This window comes from Orycteropus afer, unplaced genomic scaffold, assembly GCF_000298275.1.
Source record: "Orycteropus afer afer isolate SDZICR_OR568_19922 unplaced genomic scaffold, OryAfe1.0 scaffold00345, whole genome shotgun sequence".
Taxonomy (NCBI): Eukaryota; Metazoa; Chordata; class Mammalia; order Tubulidentata; family Orycteropodidae; genus Orycteropus; species Orycteropus afer.
The window spans coordinates 1,270,732-1,286,661 of NW_006921932.1; the positions used below are offsets into that span (position 1 = coordinate 1,270,732).

General features: G+C 41.0%; 1 protein-coding gene across 1 annotated transcript in view; it reads right to left on the reverse strand.

Annotated features, from left to right (window-relative positions):
* Positions 1–5,527, reverse strand: part of SLC24A2 (solute carrier family 24 member 2) — a 344,409-nt gene extending 338,882 nt beyond the window's left edge. The window contains exon 1 of the mRNA XM_042782499.1: positions 4,598–5,527. Within this exon, the coding sequence (XP_042638433.1) occupies positions 4,598–5,527 (930 nt within the window). The remainder of the gene's footprint in view (positions 1–4,597) is intronic.
* Between the last annotated feature and the right edge of the window lie 10,403 nt (positions 5,528–15,930).

Consider the following 15,930-nt stretch of genomic DNA (forward strand, 5'->3'; position numbering starts at 1 on the left):
GTAAATGAGAGCTTAAAAATGGTATAACAGGACAAACATTATATGCCCCATGAGTTAGAATCAACTTAACGGCACACAAAAACACCACCACCAAGAAGAAGGACAATGGTCTGCTTGGCCCAATGAATCACTAGAATAAATCTAATCTTCAATGAATATTTTGAAATTCTCATATTTGAAATAATTTATTCTGATTCACTTTTTATTTAACAGGGACGGTAAAAGGAAGAGAATATTTATTGAACCACCCGTATCTGCCAAGGACTATGTCAGCTGCTTAACATTCATTTTTTCCTTTAATAATTTCCCCAACCTTATTAAGTAGGTATTTTATTCTCATTTTCCAAATTAGGAAACCAAGGCTCAGAGAGTTTAAGTAACTTCTCTGAGGTCATGCATGGGGCTTATTACAGACCTGAGATTAAAGCTCTTTCCTCCCTGAGTCAGAGCCCTAGAACTTTCTACTATGTCATAGTGTGACACAACTTTTTTAAAAGGATAATGGTATCACAAAAGGAAATAATAACAAAATATTTTTTTTTAAAAAAAGAGAACACAAACAGGGTAGAACAATAAAAGAAACTACTATTTTAACTAAGAAAAAGGCCAATTCATTTTTCCATGCTATCAGTTGCCCATACATACATAATCTCTAATGAAATCAAACTAAGATTTTTCAACTTGCCCATGAAGTGAGTACTATAGTTTCAAAAATATTTCAGAGCCCAGAGCCTGGCAGAACTGATAACAGTTTAGCAAGAGCTATTTGGTGATTTGTAAACCAAAAAAACCAAATCAAACTCACTGCCATTGAGTCGGATCAAACTCACAGCAACCTCTCCTTGGGCTTCTGTGGTGGTATCACTACGGAAGTAGGTTGTCCAACCTTCCTTCTGAGGAGTGGCTGGTGAGTTTGAACCATCAGGCTTCTGGTTAGCAGTCAAATGCCTTAGGCAGTACGCCAAAGCTAAAACATATGTCTTCAGTTTCTCAGACTCTGTTTTGGTTACTCTAGTTCTGCTCTAACAGAAAATATCACAGGTGGGTGGCTTTAACAAACAGGAGTTTATTCTCTTACAGTTTTGGAGGCTAGAAGTCCAAGTTCAAAGTGCCAGATCTGACTTTGTTAGCTCTGCCTCTTGCTCCCAGTCCATTGAAGCTGGAGATTTTTTTCACTCAGGCAGCTGCTGGCTACTGAGGTTGACAAACCCAAGGTTGACAAATAAAAAGGCACAGTCTCAATATTACCAAACCACATGGCAGGCTATTGATTCAAATCCATTAAGAGTCCTAAGACTGCCAGACAACATGGAAGCCTGCTGGATAATGACTTGGCTACATGCAGGATTCAAGTATGTCAAAGCACAGACCATTCCTAAAGCTTCTGCTTATATACTGGGAGCAGACCACATCCCTACTCAGCTGCTCACAGCAGATTCCACCATGGAGTGGTGGATGACCAGTCTCATCATGGGGAATACTACATCCAGCTGTCCAGCCACTCAAAACCAGGCCCAGCCCAGTTGACACATAAACTTAACTACCACACTTTTATGTTCCAGAATTGTGCAAATGAGGCAATGGGGAGACTTTGCATAAGACACATGCTTAGCATTTTGCTCCCTAAATTCTTATACATACATTCTTCTCCATGAAACCTCCACTTAGAGCCACTGTTGTTTGGGGTCTTTTTTCTGAGTGTTCTAATGACATGAGCATCACCAACTTCTGTAGGAAAGGTGGGCTACATAGCCAGAAACTAACCCTACAGACGAGAGAACTAGACAACCACACTCAAGAATTCACTCCTCTTTGGTTACCTTATGTCTAGTGGTTGGGGAGCAAAACCACCATAAAATTCTGAAATCAGGCATATGATATGGTTGTAACTGCTGAGAAAAATTTTGTTTCCAGCAGTGATTCAAAAGTGAAATAGCCAAGATGAAATTTCCAGAAGCAAATCATCTAAAAATATATGACTGTATTCTAGCATTTTTCAGGAATATCAAATAAGGCACAGACATACAAAAAATCCAAGAACAAAACAACATTCTACTGCCATGATGACTGGTAACCAAAAAAAAAAAAAAAAAACACCAAACTCAGTGCCATCAAGTCAGTACCAACTCATAGTGACCCCTCCTTGGGTTTCCGAGGCGGTGTCTCTACAGAAGTAGATTGCCCAGTCTTCCTTCCGAGGAGTGGTTGGTGGGTTTCAATCATCAGCCTTCTGGTTAGCACTCAAATGCCTCAGGCACTACACCACCAGACCTCCTGATGACTGGTAAGTCATTCTAATTATCGAACACCACAAGAAACAATAAAGATTAAATGGAATAAATTACAAAGAAAAAGAAAAAAATTAATATTTTTGGAGAAAATCAGAAACAGGAGAAATAGTTATGAACATAACCTGCTTTTTTGTTTTTAATTAGGCAAATCCAGAGTTTCCAATTAGAGAAATGCACAATATCAAGCAGAGCTCAAAGGTGATATAAATAACAACTGCTAAGGAACCCACATCAGCCTGAGTTGCTGATTTTTAAGTTATCATAAAGATGACATGATAGTTCCCTAACTGAGCAGGTAAAGATGCTGCCAGGACTATGAATTGCAATTGGCTAAATACTGTCTGTAAACTGTATTAAAGATGTCATGTCCCAAACGCATGAAGCCAGTTTTCCCTCCTAAAAGGAGAATAGAAAATCTTCAGTAATCTTAAAATATACTGTTGCATTGCTCTGCAAATTCCTTTTTCATAAATGTTGTCAACATTATCTTCTGCCAAGTCAGTGTCTACATTAATGCAGTTCCACTGTGGTATAACAAAACAAAACAGTACCACATTTCCTAAAAGACTTGACTCTTCATGTACCCAGGATATATATAAGAAATCAAGTCATTTCCTTACCTCTAAATAATGAATTGGGAGCTCTGGTAGCATAGTGCCTAAGGCACTTGACTGCTAACCAGAAGGCTGGTGGTTCAAACCCACTAGCCACTCCTCAGAAGGAAGGTTGGGCAATCTACTTCCACAGTGATACCGCTTCGGAAACCCAAGGAAGGGTTGCTTTGAGTAGGGTCCAATTGGATGGCACAAACAACAACAACAAATGATGAATTCCCTTGACAATCATGCCAGTTGAATAAATACAGACTGACAGACTGTTAATGCAAACCACTCCAATCAGCAGTCAGGCTTGAGGAGACAGGGTTTGGGGGATCATCTTCTGGGCTACAAAGTTGGAGCAGGGAGAGATGTTGATCTTGCCTTATGCCTAGAAAGACAAACATTCAGTCATTATGTCTGAATGCTTGTTATCGATCATGTATTTTGGTAAATGATTTTCTTCCCAACTAGTTTCTAAAAACTATACACTGAGAGAAGGGTTTGAAGAAATGTCATATCAAACATTTCTCTTTGACATGTAATCAACGGAAATATGAGTAGTGTTTTTCCTTCTGTACTTCACTTCCATTCCATGGCTGCTACAGAATTATGGTCATCCAACTCGACTATAAGGAATTGTGTACATTTAGCTAAATTAATATCATGTTTTCATTTTCCTTCTGGAAAAAGTACTTAACCCCAACTCAAATCTGGTTTTTGCATGCACAAGAATCTCCCCAGATGCTAGTTAGTATAAAAAGTCTATATATGTATTTTGGTTTTCTGTTTAAAATCACATTTAGAGGTGATATTCTATTATTAGGATATAAACCAGAATGGCATGGCTTCCACTTAACATAAAATTTTCTTGATGTTGCTTATCCATTATTTAAAATAATTAATTTATAATTTTTGAAGATCAAAGGTTTCCTCGGTTCTTTACCAATGTACTCCCCACCTAAGTGACAGGATGGTCACTATCATCATTAGAAATGCCTCACATGCTATTGTAAAAGTATTTTCGGTGATGTGTATTATGGTGAGGAAAATGGATTGTCACACCACAGAAGTAGGCAGCAGGGCTTGGCCACTGACTATTTCCAATGGATCCAGATCAGTTCCTAATCCAGTGATCTAAAGCAAAATCAGGTGGATCAAAAGTAATGACCATGGCCACTCTACTGGCCAGTCCTGCTGGGACCAGGCTACTAACTTAAAGGTATAGCTCTGGTGACATGAACAAACTTTCTTCCTTAAACATCTTTAAACAGATGGATCTTGAAACCTGTCATACACGCAAAAAAAAAAAAAAAAAAAAAAGATCTCTAATATCTCTAATTTGCTAGGCACACACATACTTTCACATGAAAATTAAATTGTTCCCAAAAGCATTATGCCTTCCCAGAAAATAAGAGATAAGTACCTGCTGAGTCTGCTCTGGGACACTTATGCAACCTGTATTTTACATGTGTCTTACTCAGAAACAAAAAGCTTGGGAACTTAGTAGACAACTACAGGAACAGCCTCAAATTATTTTTTCCACTGTCACATTAGTCTGGCTGTCATAGAACTTCAGAATGCAATATGCTATCCACTACAGCCCAAGGCATCATTATACTTTAAAAAAAAAAGTGGCACATCTCAAACACATCATAATTCAGGACCATGGTCAAGAACAACATTAAATAAACAACCACCACCACCAACCTTTGCTTGTGCCTCTGGTGCTGTCACTTTGATGACTTTATTGCGGTTTATCATTTTCTTCACCCATCTTTCTACTTGGACGTTGAATTTCATGAAAATCACATAGCCAAAATAAGCTGTTAATAGAAGCAAGCTTTCCCACCACATAATAACATTATCCAGGAAAAAAATGATCAGCATGATCAAGTCAACAATATAGAAGGACACATCCCGAAAGAGTGGCCACCATGTCAGGTTTAAGATTTCTCTAGAAAATAGAGCACACATGCCAATAACAAAGAGGATATTGAACACTGCTGAGCCCACAATTGTGCCTATGCCAACGTTGCTGTGGGCAATAAATACCCCTATGAGAGATGTGAAAAGTTCTGGGGCTGAGCCCCCTGCAGCCATAAATGTGGCTCCAGCCACATCATCAGAGATGCCCAGTTTTTCCGTGATGACTGTTAAAGAAGGGACAAAGAACTCATCGCAGACAATAGCTAAGGCTATGAACATGTAGATCATTCCAATGACATGGAGAATGATGGCGCCTTTTCTCCGCTGCTCAAGGGAAAAGATGTCTCTGGGGTAGTCTCCTTGGGCATGCTCTGTGTTATTCTCAGATTTGCCTTCCTGAGGAAGAGGGGGCTGTGGAGTATAATCCCGGATCTTGTCATTTAAATCTAAGAGAGTTCTTTGACGGTAACCATGTGCTGCCCTAGGGTCACTTATACCACTGGCCTCTCCTGTGCTCTGTGTCTCTGTCTCAGAAAAGGCACCGATTGAAAATGGGACAGTGCTAACAGCCACCAAGCCCATGAAAAGGCCTAAGATTCGAATTAATTTCAGTTTTTTCCTGACATTATAATGTCTCCTGCAGCCAGATGGTGACTCATCCAAACCCCATTTCTCAAGGAATGTGATGATAGTGCTTTGATGCAGATCCATCCTCGGTCTTCTGGGAAATATGGAGGTCTTCAAACTTTAGTCACCCAGATGGTTCTTTCATAGTTTTCTTCGCTTTCTAGTTAAAGGTGTTTGTGGAGCACTTCTACAAACAGATTCTTATGCTTCACAGGGAATATTTTCATCATTTATCCTTAAATAAAAAGTAAAAACATGAATAAGTAAACCATGTAATCATATGTTTTCTTTACAGAAAGAACTTTGCAGACAAGATAAAATGCTATCTAGTAGCTGTGTGCCCTTGAGTTACTTAACTCCTTTGTGCTTCTGTTTCTCCATTTGAAAAATGAGGACAATTATATCTACCACCCAGGATTGCTTTGAGGATATAATGAGTGAGACAATATGAAGCATTTAAGGTAGGATGGGACACATAACAGACACTTAAGATCATGTATGTATAAACCAAAATAAGCATTTTGGGAATTTCAATTTTAGGAAGAGACTATGTAGATGTGTGTGAATATAAAAAATTTTGTTACTGAGAATCTAGTTCATCCTACTCTCATTCTTGTAATAACCTCCCAGTGATAGATGATCCCATCTCTCCCTGAACTATCTCTGTGCTTGACAACCAACATTTTGTTTTCATTTAGTCCAATTATGTAATTTCCAGTTGTAGGCAAACTTTCCTCATTTAATCTACCATTTGCAAAGGCTTGTGTGTTGCAGGAGGTAGTACTTTATTCCCTGCAGACACAGAGCTCTCAGGATCTAACAGCCTCTCGGATCACATGCAGAGAAGGAGTCTTTTAAAAATTTAAGTTTATATAAGAATGTTCTGGAAACATGAACAAACTGTTGCCACTAAACATCTAAACATTGTTTAGAGTTAAAACTTATTAACTAATAATAATAATAATAAACTTTAGTCACATTTAAAACAGACAATAAAGCAAACAACTCCTAGATCAACTAACATGTTGTGGTGAGCATACCTAGTCTAGTTCAAGAAATTAAACATGTATTTCATGAACAATGTGCAAATTGCAGCAACACCTTTGTCCACAAAATCTGCCAAAAATAGCCTCAACACTATCTCTCTATTAGGTTTGATCTGAAAAGCAGAGTTTTTATTCTTTATCCCACAGGAAAGCTGTATAGAAGACCTGGATGTGATAGTGATATTCTGAAGGTTTCTCGTTTTTTCTTTAAAAACACTCCCCCCTCACCCACTCCAGCAACGATTACATTTTAGAAGCATTTGCTGAGGTCATTCCAGGTGTAAAATAAGCTAATTAAACACATTCCAGTTAAACATTGAGATTAGCTACAGCTCAGGTTTGCAGAGCAGAGCAAGATACAAACACAAGTCAAACCAGGCTGAGTTGCTGCTCTGCTCCTGAGATAACCCGATCTCATCGCAGAGATTCCAGGCTGGCTGCAGATGTGGACGTTTAGCCCGAACGATTAAGCGACTCACTGCGCTCCAGAGATTCTCTCAGTGCCCGGCCCCCGGACTGCCGGTGGGGACCGACTGAACTCCCGGGAGCAACCCAGCTCCTGCATAACCTGGGTTCTCCCTGCAAACCCACAACCCTGCTCCCTGGAAACTGTCTCTGCCGGCGAATTACGCCCCCAGCCGCGCCCCAACTTTGCCCTGAAGGGTCTCAAACTTTCCCTAGTGGGTTAATAAGAAAATAAAATTAAAGGACACACGCCCACCTGCAAGCAAGAGCCGGGAGCTGGGATGGAATTTAGGAGGGAGCTTGGCCCTTAGCTCCCCAGATCGCTTGTGGGTCGGAAGGGAGGGAGTGTAGAAGCAAAGAACACACCATAGGAGAGGCGGGGGCGCGGGAAAGCGCGCCCCAGAGCTGAGAGAGTTGGCTAACTCCGAGCCGGGCCTGGGGTTCCCACATCTGCGGCGGAGCCACCTGTGAGCCCGCGGCGCAGCACCGGGATACGCAAACCCGGGATCTGGGGACAACGAACACCACAGCCACTACGCCTGGCAGTTCGCGGGGGCCGGGGCTGGGCGCACAGAGCGCAGCCGCCCACACTTACCAGGATCTGCTAGGAAGACCTGCACCCGGCCGGGGCCCGAGCCGGCCCGCCGTTCCCGTCCGCCTCCTCTGGGTCCGCGCCTTCTCGCTCGGAGGCCCGGCTCTGGCTCGGGCTCGCCGCAGCTCTCGCCGGCCGGGTCTGGGCTGGGGAGGAGACTGAGCGCGGCGAGCCCAGAGAACAGCGTCTGGCACCGCACGGCCCCCTCCAACCCCTCCCCCTCGGCTCTGCGCCGGGAGCTGGGCTGCAGTGCGCTCAGCTCCGCGTCCGCCACTCCACGCCTCCCAGCGCACAGGCCCACGCCAGCAGCGTCTCTTAGGAGATTTCTCTGCAGTGGGGACCGGGATCAGGATTTACAGGCGAGCAAGGGCAGAAAGGAGACTATCGTACAGGTCGGTGATACGCCACATTCCCAAAGCCTGAAAGTGCTGCTAACTTTGGGGTCATCCTTGCTGAGCACCTCTTTCTCCCCCAATTATGTGCAAATAGTAGTGGTATTAGTCATGTGTTCCTTTAGGAGGCAATGTAAGGCCTAAGTCTAATGGTGGAGAAGACATCCAGAGAAAAGGCGTCGAGGACGATTATGTGGGCCCAGGATTTCTGGAGTCCCAGGTTGGGATGTTTGAGATGTAAGGATCTTTAGCAGTCTTGCTGGCTGACCTTTCATGTTCATGAGTGAGGAAACTGAGACCCAAAACACACGGCCATTTTGAGTCACAGAACTCCTAGCCCAGTGCTCCTGACTGCCCTGCGTGGAAAGTAGGATCCTGTCGACCACTACTAATTGAGGCTAACTTGTTGGGGATTGTTGTTTTTAGGTGTCTTGGAATGAGTTCCACCGTAGGCACCTACACCCTTTGTACATCAAAACTAAGCACTGCCTGTTTCTGCTATGATCACATCACTATGTTTGAGCCCATTGTTGCAGCCACTATGTCAGCCCATCTCCTTAAGGGTCTTCCTTTTTTTCATGATGTCCTTCTCCAGGGACGGGCCCCTCCTGACCACATGTACAGAGTATGTGAGACTGACTCTGGCCATCCTCACTTCTAAGAAGCTTTCTGGCTGTACTTCTTCAAGACAGAGTCCACGGTATTCTTCGCCAATACTGTAATTCACATGCACCAACTCTTCTTTGGTCTTGCTTATTCATTGTCCAGCTTTCTCATGCATATGAGGCAATTGAAAATACCATGATTTGGGTTGGGCACACCTTAGCCTTCAAAGTGATATCTTTGCATTTCTCACCTGCCACTTCCATGGGCATTAATTGTGGAATCAAGTAAAATGAAATCCTTGACAACTTCAATCTTTTCTTTATCTATCATGATGTTGTTGCGTATTGGTCCAGTTGTGAGGATTTTTATTTTCTTTATGTTGAGGTTTAATCTGTACTGAAAGTTGTAGTCTTTGATCTTTGTCAGTGGGTGCTTCAAGTCTTCTTCAGTTACATTAAGCATGGTTGTGTCATATGCATATCACAGGTTATTAATGAGTCTTACTCCAGTTCTGCTGCCACATTCTTCATATAGTCCACCTTCTCAGATTATTTGGTTAGCCTACAGGTTGAGTGAATATGGTAAAAGAAAACAACCCTAACACAACACCTTTCCTGATTTTAAACCACACAGTATCCCCTTATTCTGTTCAAACAACCACCTCTTGGTTTATGTACAGGTTCCTCATGAGCACAACTAAGTCTTATGGAATTCCCATTCTTTGCAATGTTATCCATAATTTGTTATCATATAATCAATAAAACACAAGTAAACACCTTTCTGGTATTCTCTACTTTCAGCTAAGATTCATGTGACATCAGCAATGGTATCTCTCCTTTCATGCCCTCTTCTTAATTTGGCTGAATTTCTGGCAGTTTTCTGTCATTGTACAGCTGTACCATTTTGAATTATTTTCAGCAATATATTACTTGCATGTGATATTAATGTTATTTTTCAATAATCTCAGCGTTCCGTTGTATCACCTTTCTTTGGAATGAGTACAAATATGAATCTCTTCCAGTTGCTTGGCCAGGTAGCTCACTTCCAAATGTCTTAGCATAGAAAAATGAGTGCTTCCAGCACTGGGTCTGTTTGTTGAAACATCTTAGTTGATTTTCCATCTATTCCTAGAGCCTTGTTTTTCATCAATGCCTTCAGTGCAGCTTGGATTTCTTCCTTCAATACCATTGCTTCTTGATCATATGCTACTTCCTGAAATGGTTAAATGTTGACCAATGCTTTTTGGTATGTTGTTGTTGTTATGTGTCATCGAGTCAGACTCGATTCATAGTGACCCCTCCTTGGGTTTCAGAGGCAGTATCACTACAGAAGTATATTGCCCCATCTTCCTTCTGAGGAGTGGCTGGTGGGTTTGAACCACCAGCCTTCTGGTTAGCAGTCAAGTGCTTTAGGCACTATGCTACCAGAGCTCCCCTAATCCCTGCATTGTTCATTATTTTGCTCATAGAATCCTTCAATATTGCAATTTGAGGCTTGACTTTTTTTCTTCATTTCTTTCAGCTTGAGAAATGCCAAGTGTGTTCTTCTCTTTTGGTTGTCTAACTCTAGGCCTTTGCATATTTCATTATAATAGTTTACTTTGTCTTCTCAAGCTGCCATTTGAAATCTGTTCAGTTCGTTCACTTCATCATTTTTCCATTTGCTTTAACCACTCAATATTTAAGAGCAAGTTTCGGAGTATCTTCTGACATCCATTTTAGTCATTTCTTTCTTTTCTGACCTTTTAATGACCTTTTGCTTTCTTCATGTATGATGTCCTTCCACAACTCACAATCCCACAACATCACACCCCACAACAACAAAATATATAGTCATTAGTGTTTACTGAATCATATATTTTTGAGATGGTCTCTAAATGCAGGTGGGATATATTCTAGATCATACTTTGCCCTCCATAGATTTGTTTTATTTTGTCAGTTTGTTCTTGTATTGTTTTCCTAAATTGTTCTAGAGTTTTGTCTGTGTTTTCCTTAATTTTGTCAGTGTTTTCCTTGATCTGTCTCTCATCCATTGTTGTTGTTGTTGTGTGCCATCAAGTCAGACCCGACTCATAGCGACTCCTCCTTGGGTTTCTGAGGCAGTATCACTATGGAAGTAGATTGCCCAACCTTCCTTCTGGGGAGTGGCTGGTGGGTTTGAACCACCAGCCTTCTGGTTAGCAGTCAAGTGCTTTAGGCACTATGCTATCAGAGCTTCCCTCATCCATTGAAGGTACCTAAATATAGTTCTTTTGAATTCTTTATCAGGCAGCTCCAATGCCACTTTTTCCTCAGGGAGGTTTTCTGGTCTGTATCCTGGTCCCTTGTTTTATGCTACTTTATCTTGCTTCTTTGTGTGGTAAGTCGTCTTTGAGACATTGTGATATCATTATATTTATACTTAATGTTGATTGAATGTTGGTGTGATTTGCCCAGGTTTTCTTTTTCTTTTTTTTTTTTTTTTGATATATCTGAGTGAGCCTGGTTATTGTGCTCCTCTATTTGTTAGTTGACAGCACTTAGGCACTCACCACCTGTCTCCTGGTTGGTATGATGGAGAATGAGAGTGTGACACAGATCTATGTTAGCTGTTCTTGAAGAGCAGTTGTGGGTGAGATGGGCTGATATTGGCCACCATCTATAGTTGATCAGTTTGTGCAGAAGCAAGTGATGATCCTTACCCAGTGGATGGAACTGCAGGAAGTGCAGGTATGGTTGGGTCATATGGGCACAGTTTCTGTCTCACACCCAGTTAGATGATAAACAAACAAACAAGCACCAGAAAAATAAAAAACAAGAGAACAAAAAGCACAAACTGCATAAACAAACAGCAACAATCACAAATAGAAAAGGAAAATAAAAGGCAATAAATTAAAAAGAAAGACAAAGAGAAAAAAAAAACACACAGTGTCTAGGGATAGGGGAGTGAGAGAAAAGAGTGAGAAAAAAAAATTAGGAAAAAATGAGAAAAATTCAAAAAGAAAAACAAGAGATGGGAAGAACCAAAGAGAAAAAGATGAAAAGAAAGAAAAAAGAAAGGAACTAGGGAAAGGGGGGAAGAAACAAAAACAAGAAGCAGGGAAGGGAAAGAGAACAAAATAAAAAGATGAAAGGAGGAAGAAAAAAATAATTTCAAACAAAAAAACAGAACTGGGGGAGGGAGCAGGGCACCAGGGCTCTGGTAGGGCACCCAGACCAGGTGGAATTCCGGCCAGTCCAGAAGGTGGGTGCGGGATAGCCACACCTCTGTTCAATAAGAAGGTGTGGGGTTCAGGATAACAAGGGGAATACTGCAGCTTGTTAGTCATCAGCTTCCAGTGTGGTTGCCCACGCTGTCCTCAGCAAGCAGAGCCTATTCGTAGGTTGCTGCCTATATCTGAGTATCTCTTGCAGATAGTCAAAATGACCACCCTTCAGGACAGCTGTTAGTCTGTGGACTTGTTTTAATTTTCTTCAGCTTCAGCTTAAACTGATGTGTGAGCAACTGATGGTTTGTTCTGCAGCGAGAGCCTGCCTTTGTTCTAACTGATGATGTTGAGCTTCTCCATCATCTCTTTCCACAGGATTTGATTCCTCTGTATTCCATTTGGCCAGGTCCACGTGCAGAGTCATCATTTATATTGTTGTAAAAAGGAATTTTCCAATGAATAGGTCATTGGTCTTGCAAAATTTTATCACATGATCTCCAGTGTTTCTATCACCAAGGCCCTATTTTCCAACTACTGACTGGGCAATCTAGTTCCATAGAGATACTGCCTCCGGAAGCCAAGGAAGGGTTGCTATGAGTCAGATGCGACTGGATGACAGTGAGTTTTTTTAAGTCCTTCTTTGTTTCTAACTTTTGCCTTCTAATCACCAGTAATTATCAATGCATCTTGATTGCATATTTGGTTAACTTCAGACTGCAGAAGTTGGTAGAAGTCTTTAATTGCTTCATCTTTAGCATTAGTAGTTGGTGCATAAATTAGAATAATAGTCGTAGTAACTGGTCTTCCTTGTAGGTATATGAACATTATCCTATCACTGATGGCATTGTACTTCAGGATAGATCTTGAAATGTTCTTTTTGTTGATAAATATGATGCAGTTTCTCTTCAATTTGTCATTCCCTGCATAGTAGACCTTATGTCTGTCTGATTCAAAATGCCCAATACCAGTCCAGTTCCACTCACTAATGCCTAGGGTACCTATCTTCAAGTGTTTCATTTCATTTTTGACAACTTGTAATTTTCCTAGATTCATACTTCATATATTCCATGTATATTCATACATACTTCAGCTAATAAAAGAGTTTAATGTAAAATTACCCAAAAGATGTTAGTTAATAATTAGTTAATTAGTTAATAGATAAAGATAATTAGTTAATAATTTTACTAAGCACACATATCACTTTCACATACAAACATAAAATGTCATGGTTTAATGTAGTGTTGGGACTTAATGTGGTTTGGATGCCTTATCCTCATCCAAAATCACAGCCCCATTTGGCACTGTGCCTCCAATTCCACTTTTAGATGTTCATTGTGTTGGTTTTTTATTTTATGTCTTCAGATTTTTTTTAAAAAAAATAAATGGCTTTAAAGTTATAGCAGTAGTAAGCAATTTTATGTTGTTTTTTACCTGAATCCACCAGCCGCTCCTCGGAAGGAAGACTGGGCAATCTACTTCCATAGAGATACTGCCTCAGAAACCCAAGGAGGGGCTGCTATAAGTCAGAATCAACTTGATGGCAGTGAGTTTGGTGTTATGTTTTCATGTAGTCTAAAGGAAAAAAAAAATATTGTAGTAAATTATCATGAGGGGAAGGTGGAAGAAATAGGTGAGTTGGAAGTTCTGAGTGGCTAAGGGACAAGATGAAATACTTAGGTTTTTCCTTGTCAGTTTAACCATCTCTTCTTCATTCTATCCGCCCCTCCACACACACCACTTTCTTTCTGCCTTTTATTTCAGTCTCTAGTTTCTCTTACCAATGGACGATATCTGCAAGCAATCAGGATATATAGAAAGGATTCCATTTATACTAAAGCAATGGGTCCCAACTTTGAATCTAGCCAATCAATAGAATCACCTGATATTTTTAACTGATTCCTAATAGGGACTGCCTTCTTCCCTTACTGGGAGTTCCTTAAAAGAAATATCATGCATTCCCCAGCACTTAGGACAAGGCTTGGCACTTCTTCGATACCTATCTGTGGAATGAATTAATGAGCTGCTGGCAAATGCAATTACTGATAGGTGAGTGAACCCATCAGGAGGGCATAGGTCATACTGAATTAACTGCTCAAAAGTCACAATGACTTGAAACAACAAAGGTTTTTATTTTTCACCCACATCACCTGCTCTTTATGAGTTTTACTGTGCCATCCTTACTCTCCATCCCAACCAGATTGCTCTCTGGAACATCGCCAGTTGTCAGCATACATGGTAAGTTTTGTACATATAGTCCCCAATTTATGACAAACTACATTTGCAACCATCTGTTTTTTTTTTTTTTACATCTTATTTTTAGTAATACATATTACATACATTATTGCAGCACATAATTTGCTGATGTTATTATTCTCAGATGTTCACTTACAGATTTCTATGATATGATTTATAAATATGCTGATAATAAAAGGCAGTAATAATGAAATTTTTTTGAAAAATGAAGTATTTGTCTTACTTCAGAACCCACTTAAATCAGAGTCTTTGGAACAGAACCTGCCGTAAATCAGAAACTACCTGTAAGAGCTCTTTAAGCTTCAGCTTGGAAGGGTGGCACCACTGCTGCTCAAATTCCATTGGCTAAAGCAAATCACATGGCCATATCTATCTTCAAGGGAGGAAGAAAGTGCAATTGCACAATGTGTCTGGGAGAAGAATGGGAAGATTTGGTTGTCAGCACTAATGACTACCACAATGGGCAACAGGAGTGAAAAAAGAAAGAGACTAACATGAGTTAGGAGCTCTGGTGGCATAGTGCCTAAGGCATTTGACTGTTAACCAGAGGGCTGGTGGCTCAAACCCACCAACCACTACTCAGAAGGAAGACTGGGCAATCTACTTCCGTAGTGATACCGTCTTGGAAACCCAAGGAGGGGTCGTTATGAGTTAGATCCGACTCTATGGCAGTGAGTTTTTTTTTGTTTGTTTGTTTGTTTAACATGAGTTATGCACCTATTATGAACAGGGAGCTTTCACATCTCTTCCCATGAATTCATCACTGTGATTATTCCCATTTCATAGATGAAGAAACTAAGGCTCAGTGAAGTTAAATAGCCTCCCCACTATCGAACACCTTACATTTGATCCCAGTTTTGGCTCCTTGTACTAATCCTCATTGTATATGGCTGAGGTTTTTTTCCTTTCTAATATTTGCCTCCCATGAGGGAGATCTAGGTTTGATTCCTGACCGATGCACCTCAGGTGCAACCACTGCCTGCCTGTCAGTGGAGGTTGGCATGCTGCTGTGATGCTAAACAGGTATCAACAGAGCTTCCAGACTACAGCAGAGTAGGAAGAAAAGCCTGGTGATCTGCTTTGTGAAATCAGCCAGTGAAATCCCTATGCATCACAAAGGTCCAATCAGCAACTCGTTATGGGAATGGTGCAGGCACTGGCAAGGTTTCATTCTATTGTGCATGGCCACGAGCCAGGGACCAGACTTGATGGCAACTAACAATAACCACAAGCTAACTGCATTTTTCCTGTTGGGATTACATGCTTAGGTGGTTTCTGTTCTTTTACCATCAGCCAGACCATAATCTACGATAATGGTCTACTTCCTAAGAGGATATGTTGTACTTATTTAAAAATCACAGATTTAAATACCCAAGTAAAATCTAGATGTTTTGTAAAAAATGTTCTCTTCAGGTCTCTAACCAGGGTTGACTTTGTTTTCCTTTGCATTTGGCTCATTTTTGGCCAGTGGCTTTCTCCTTCCAGTTCAATGAGAACCATAAAAGCAGAAGACAAGGTCCATGGGGTCGAAGGATGCAAGTACAGGCTTCTTTGCTTTTGACAGCAGCTTCTACAACATTACTGAAAAGAACACGCCCAAATTATTGCTCTTCCCTCATTTCTTATCCATTTAGGGAGATGAGAGGTGATGAAATGTCTGTTGTTGTTACATTAGGAACAGGAATGTTTCCGGGCTTGAATGCCCAGGAAGCACAGCAATTCAGTTTCCCTTTGCAACATGAGCTAAGCTTCAGAGCTCCTGAGTGCTAAGGTGGGGCACAGTGCTGATGCGAAGATGTCTAGGAGGGCAGGAGCGGGTCTATCGATTTCATGAAGTGACGTGGAGTCTGAAACCTTGGCTGTCTTCCTGATTCTACCAGGGACTTCCTGCATGACCTCCAGGGTGCCCCTTTGTCTCTCTGAGCGGCATCAGCAGGGAAAGAAGG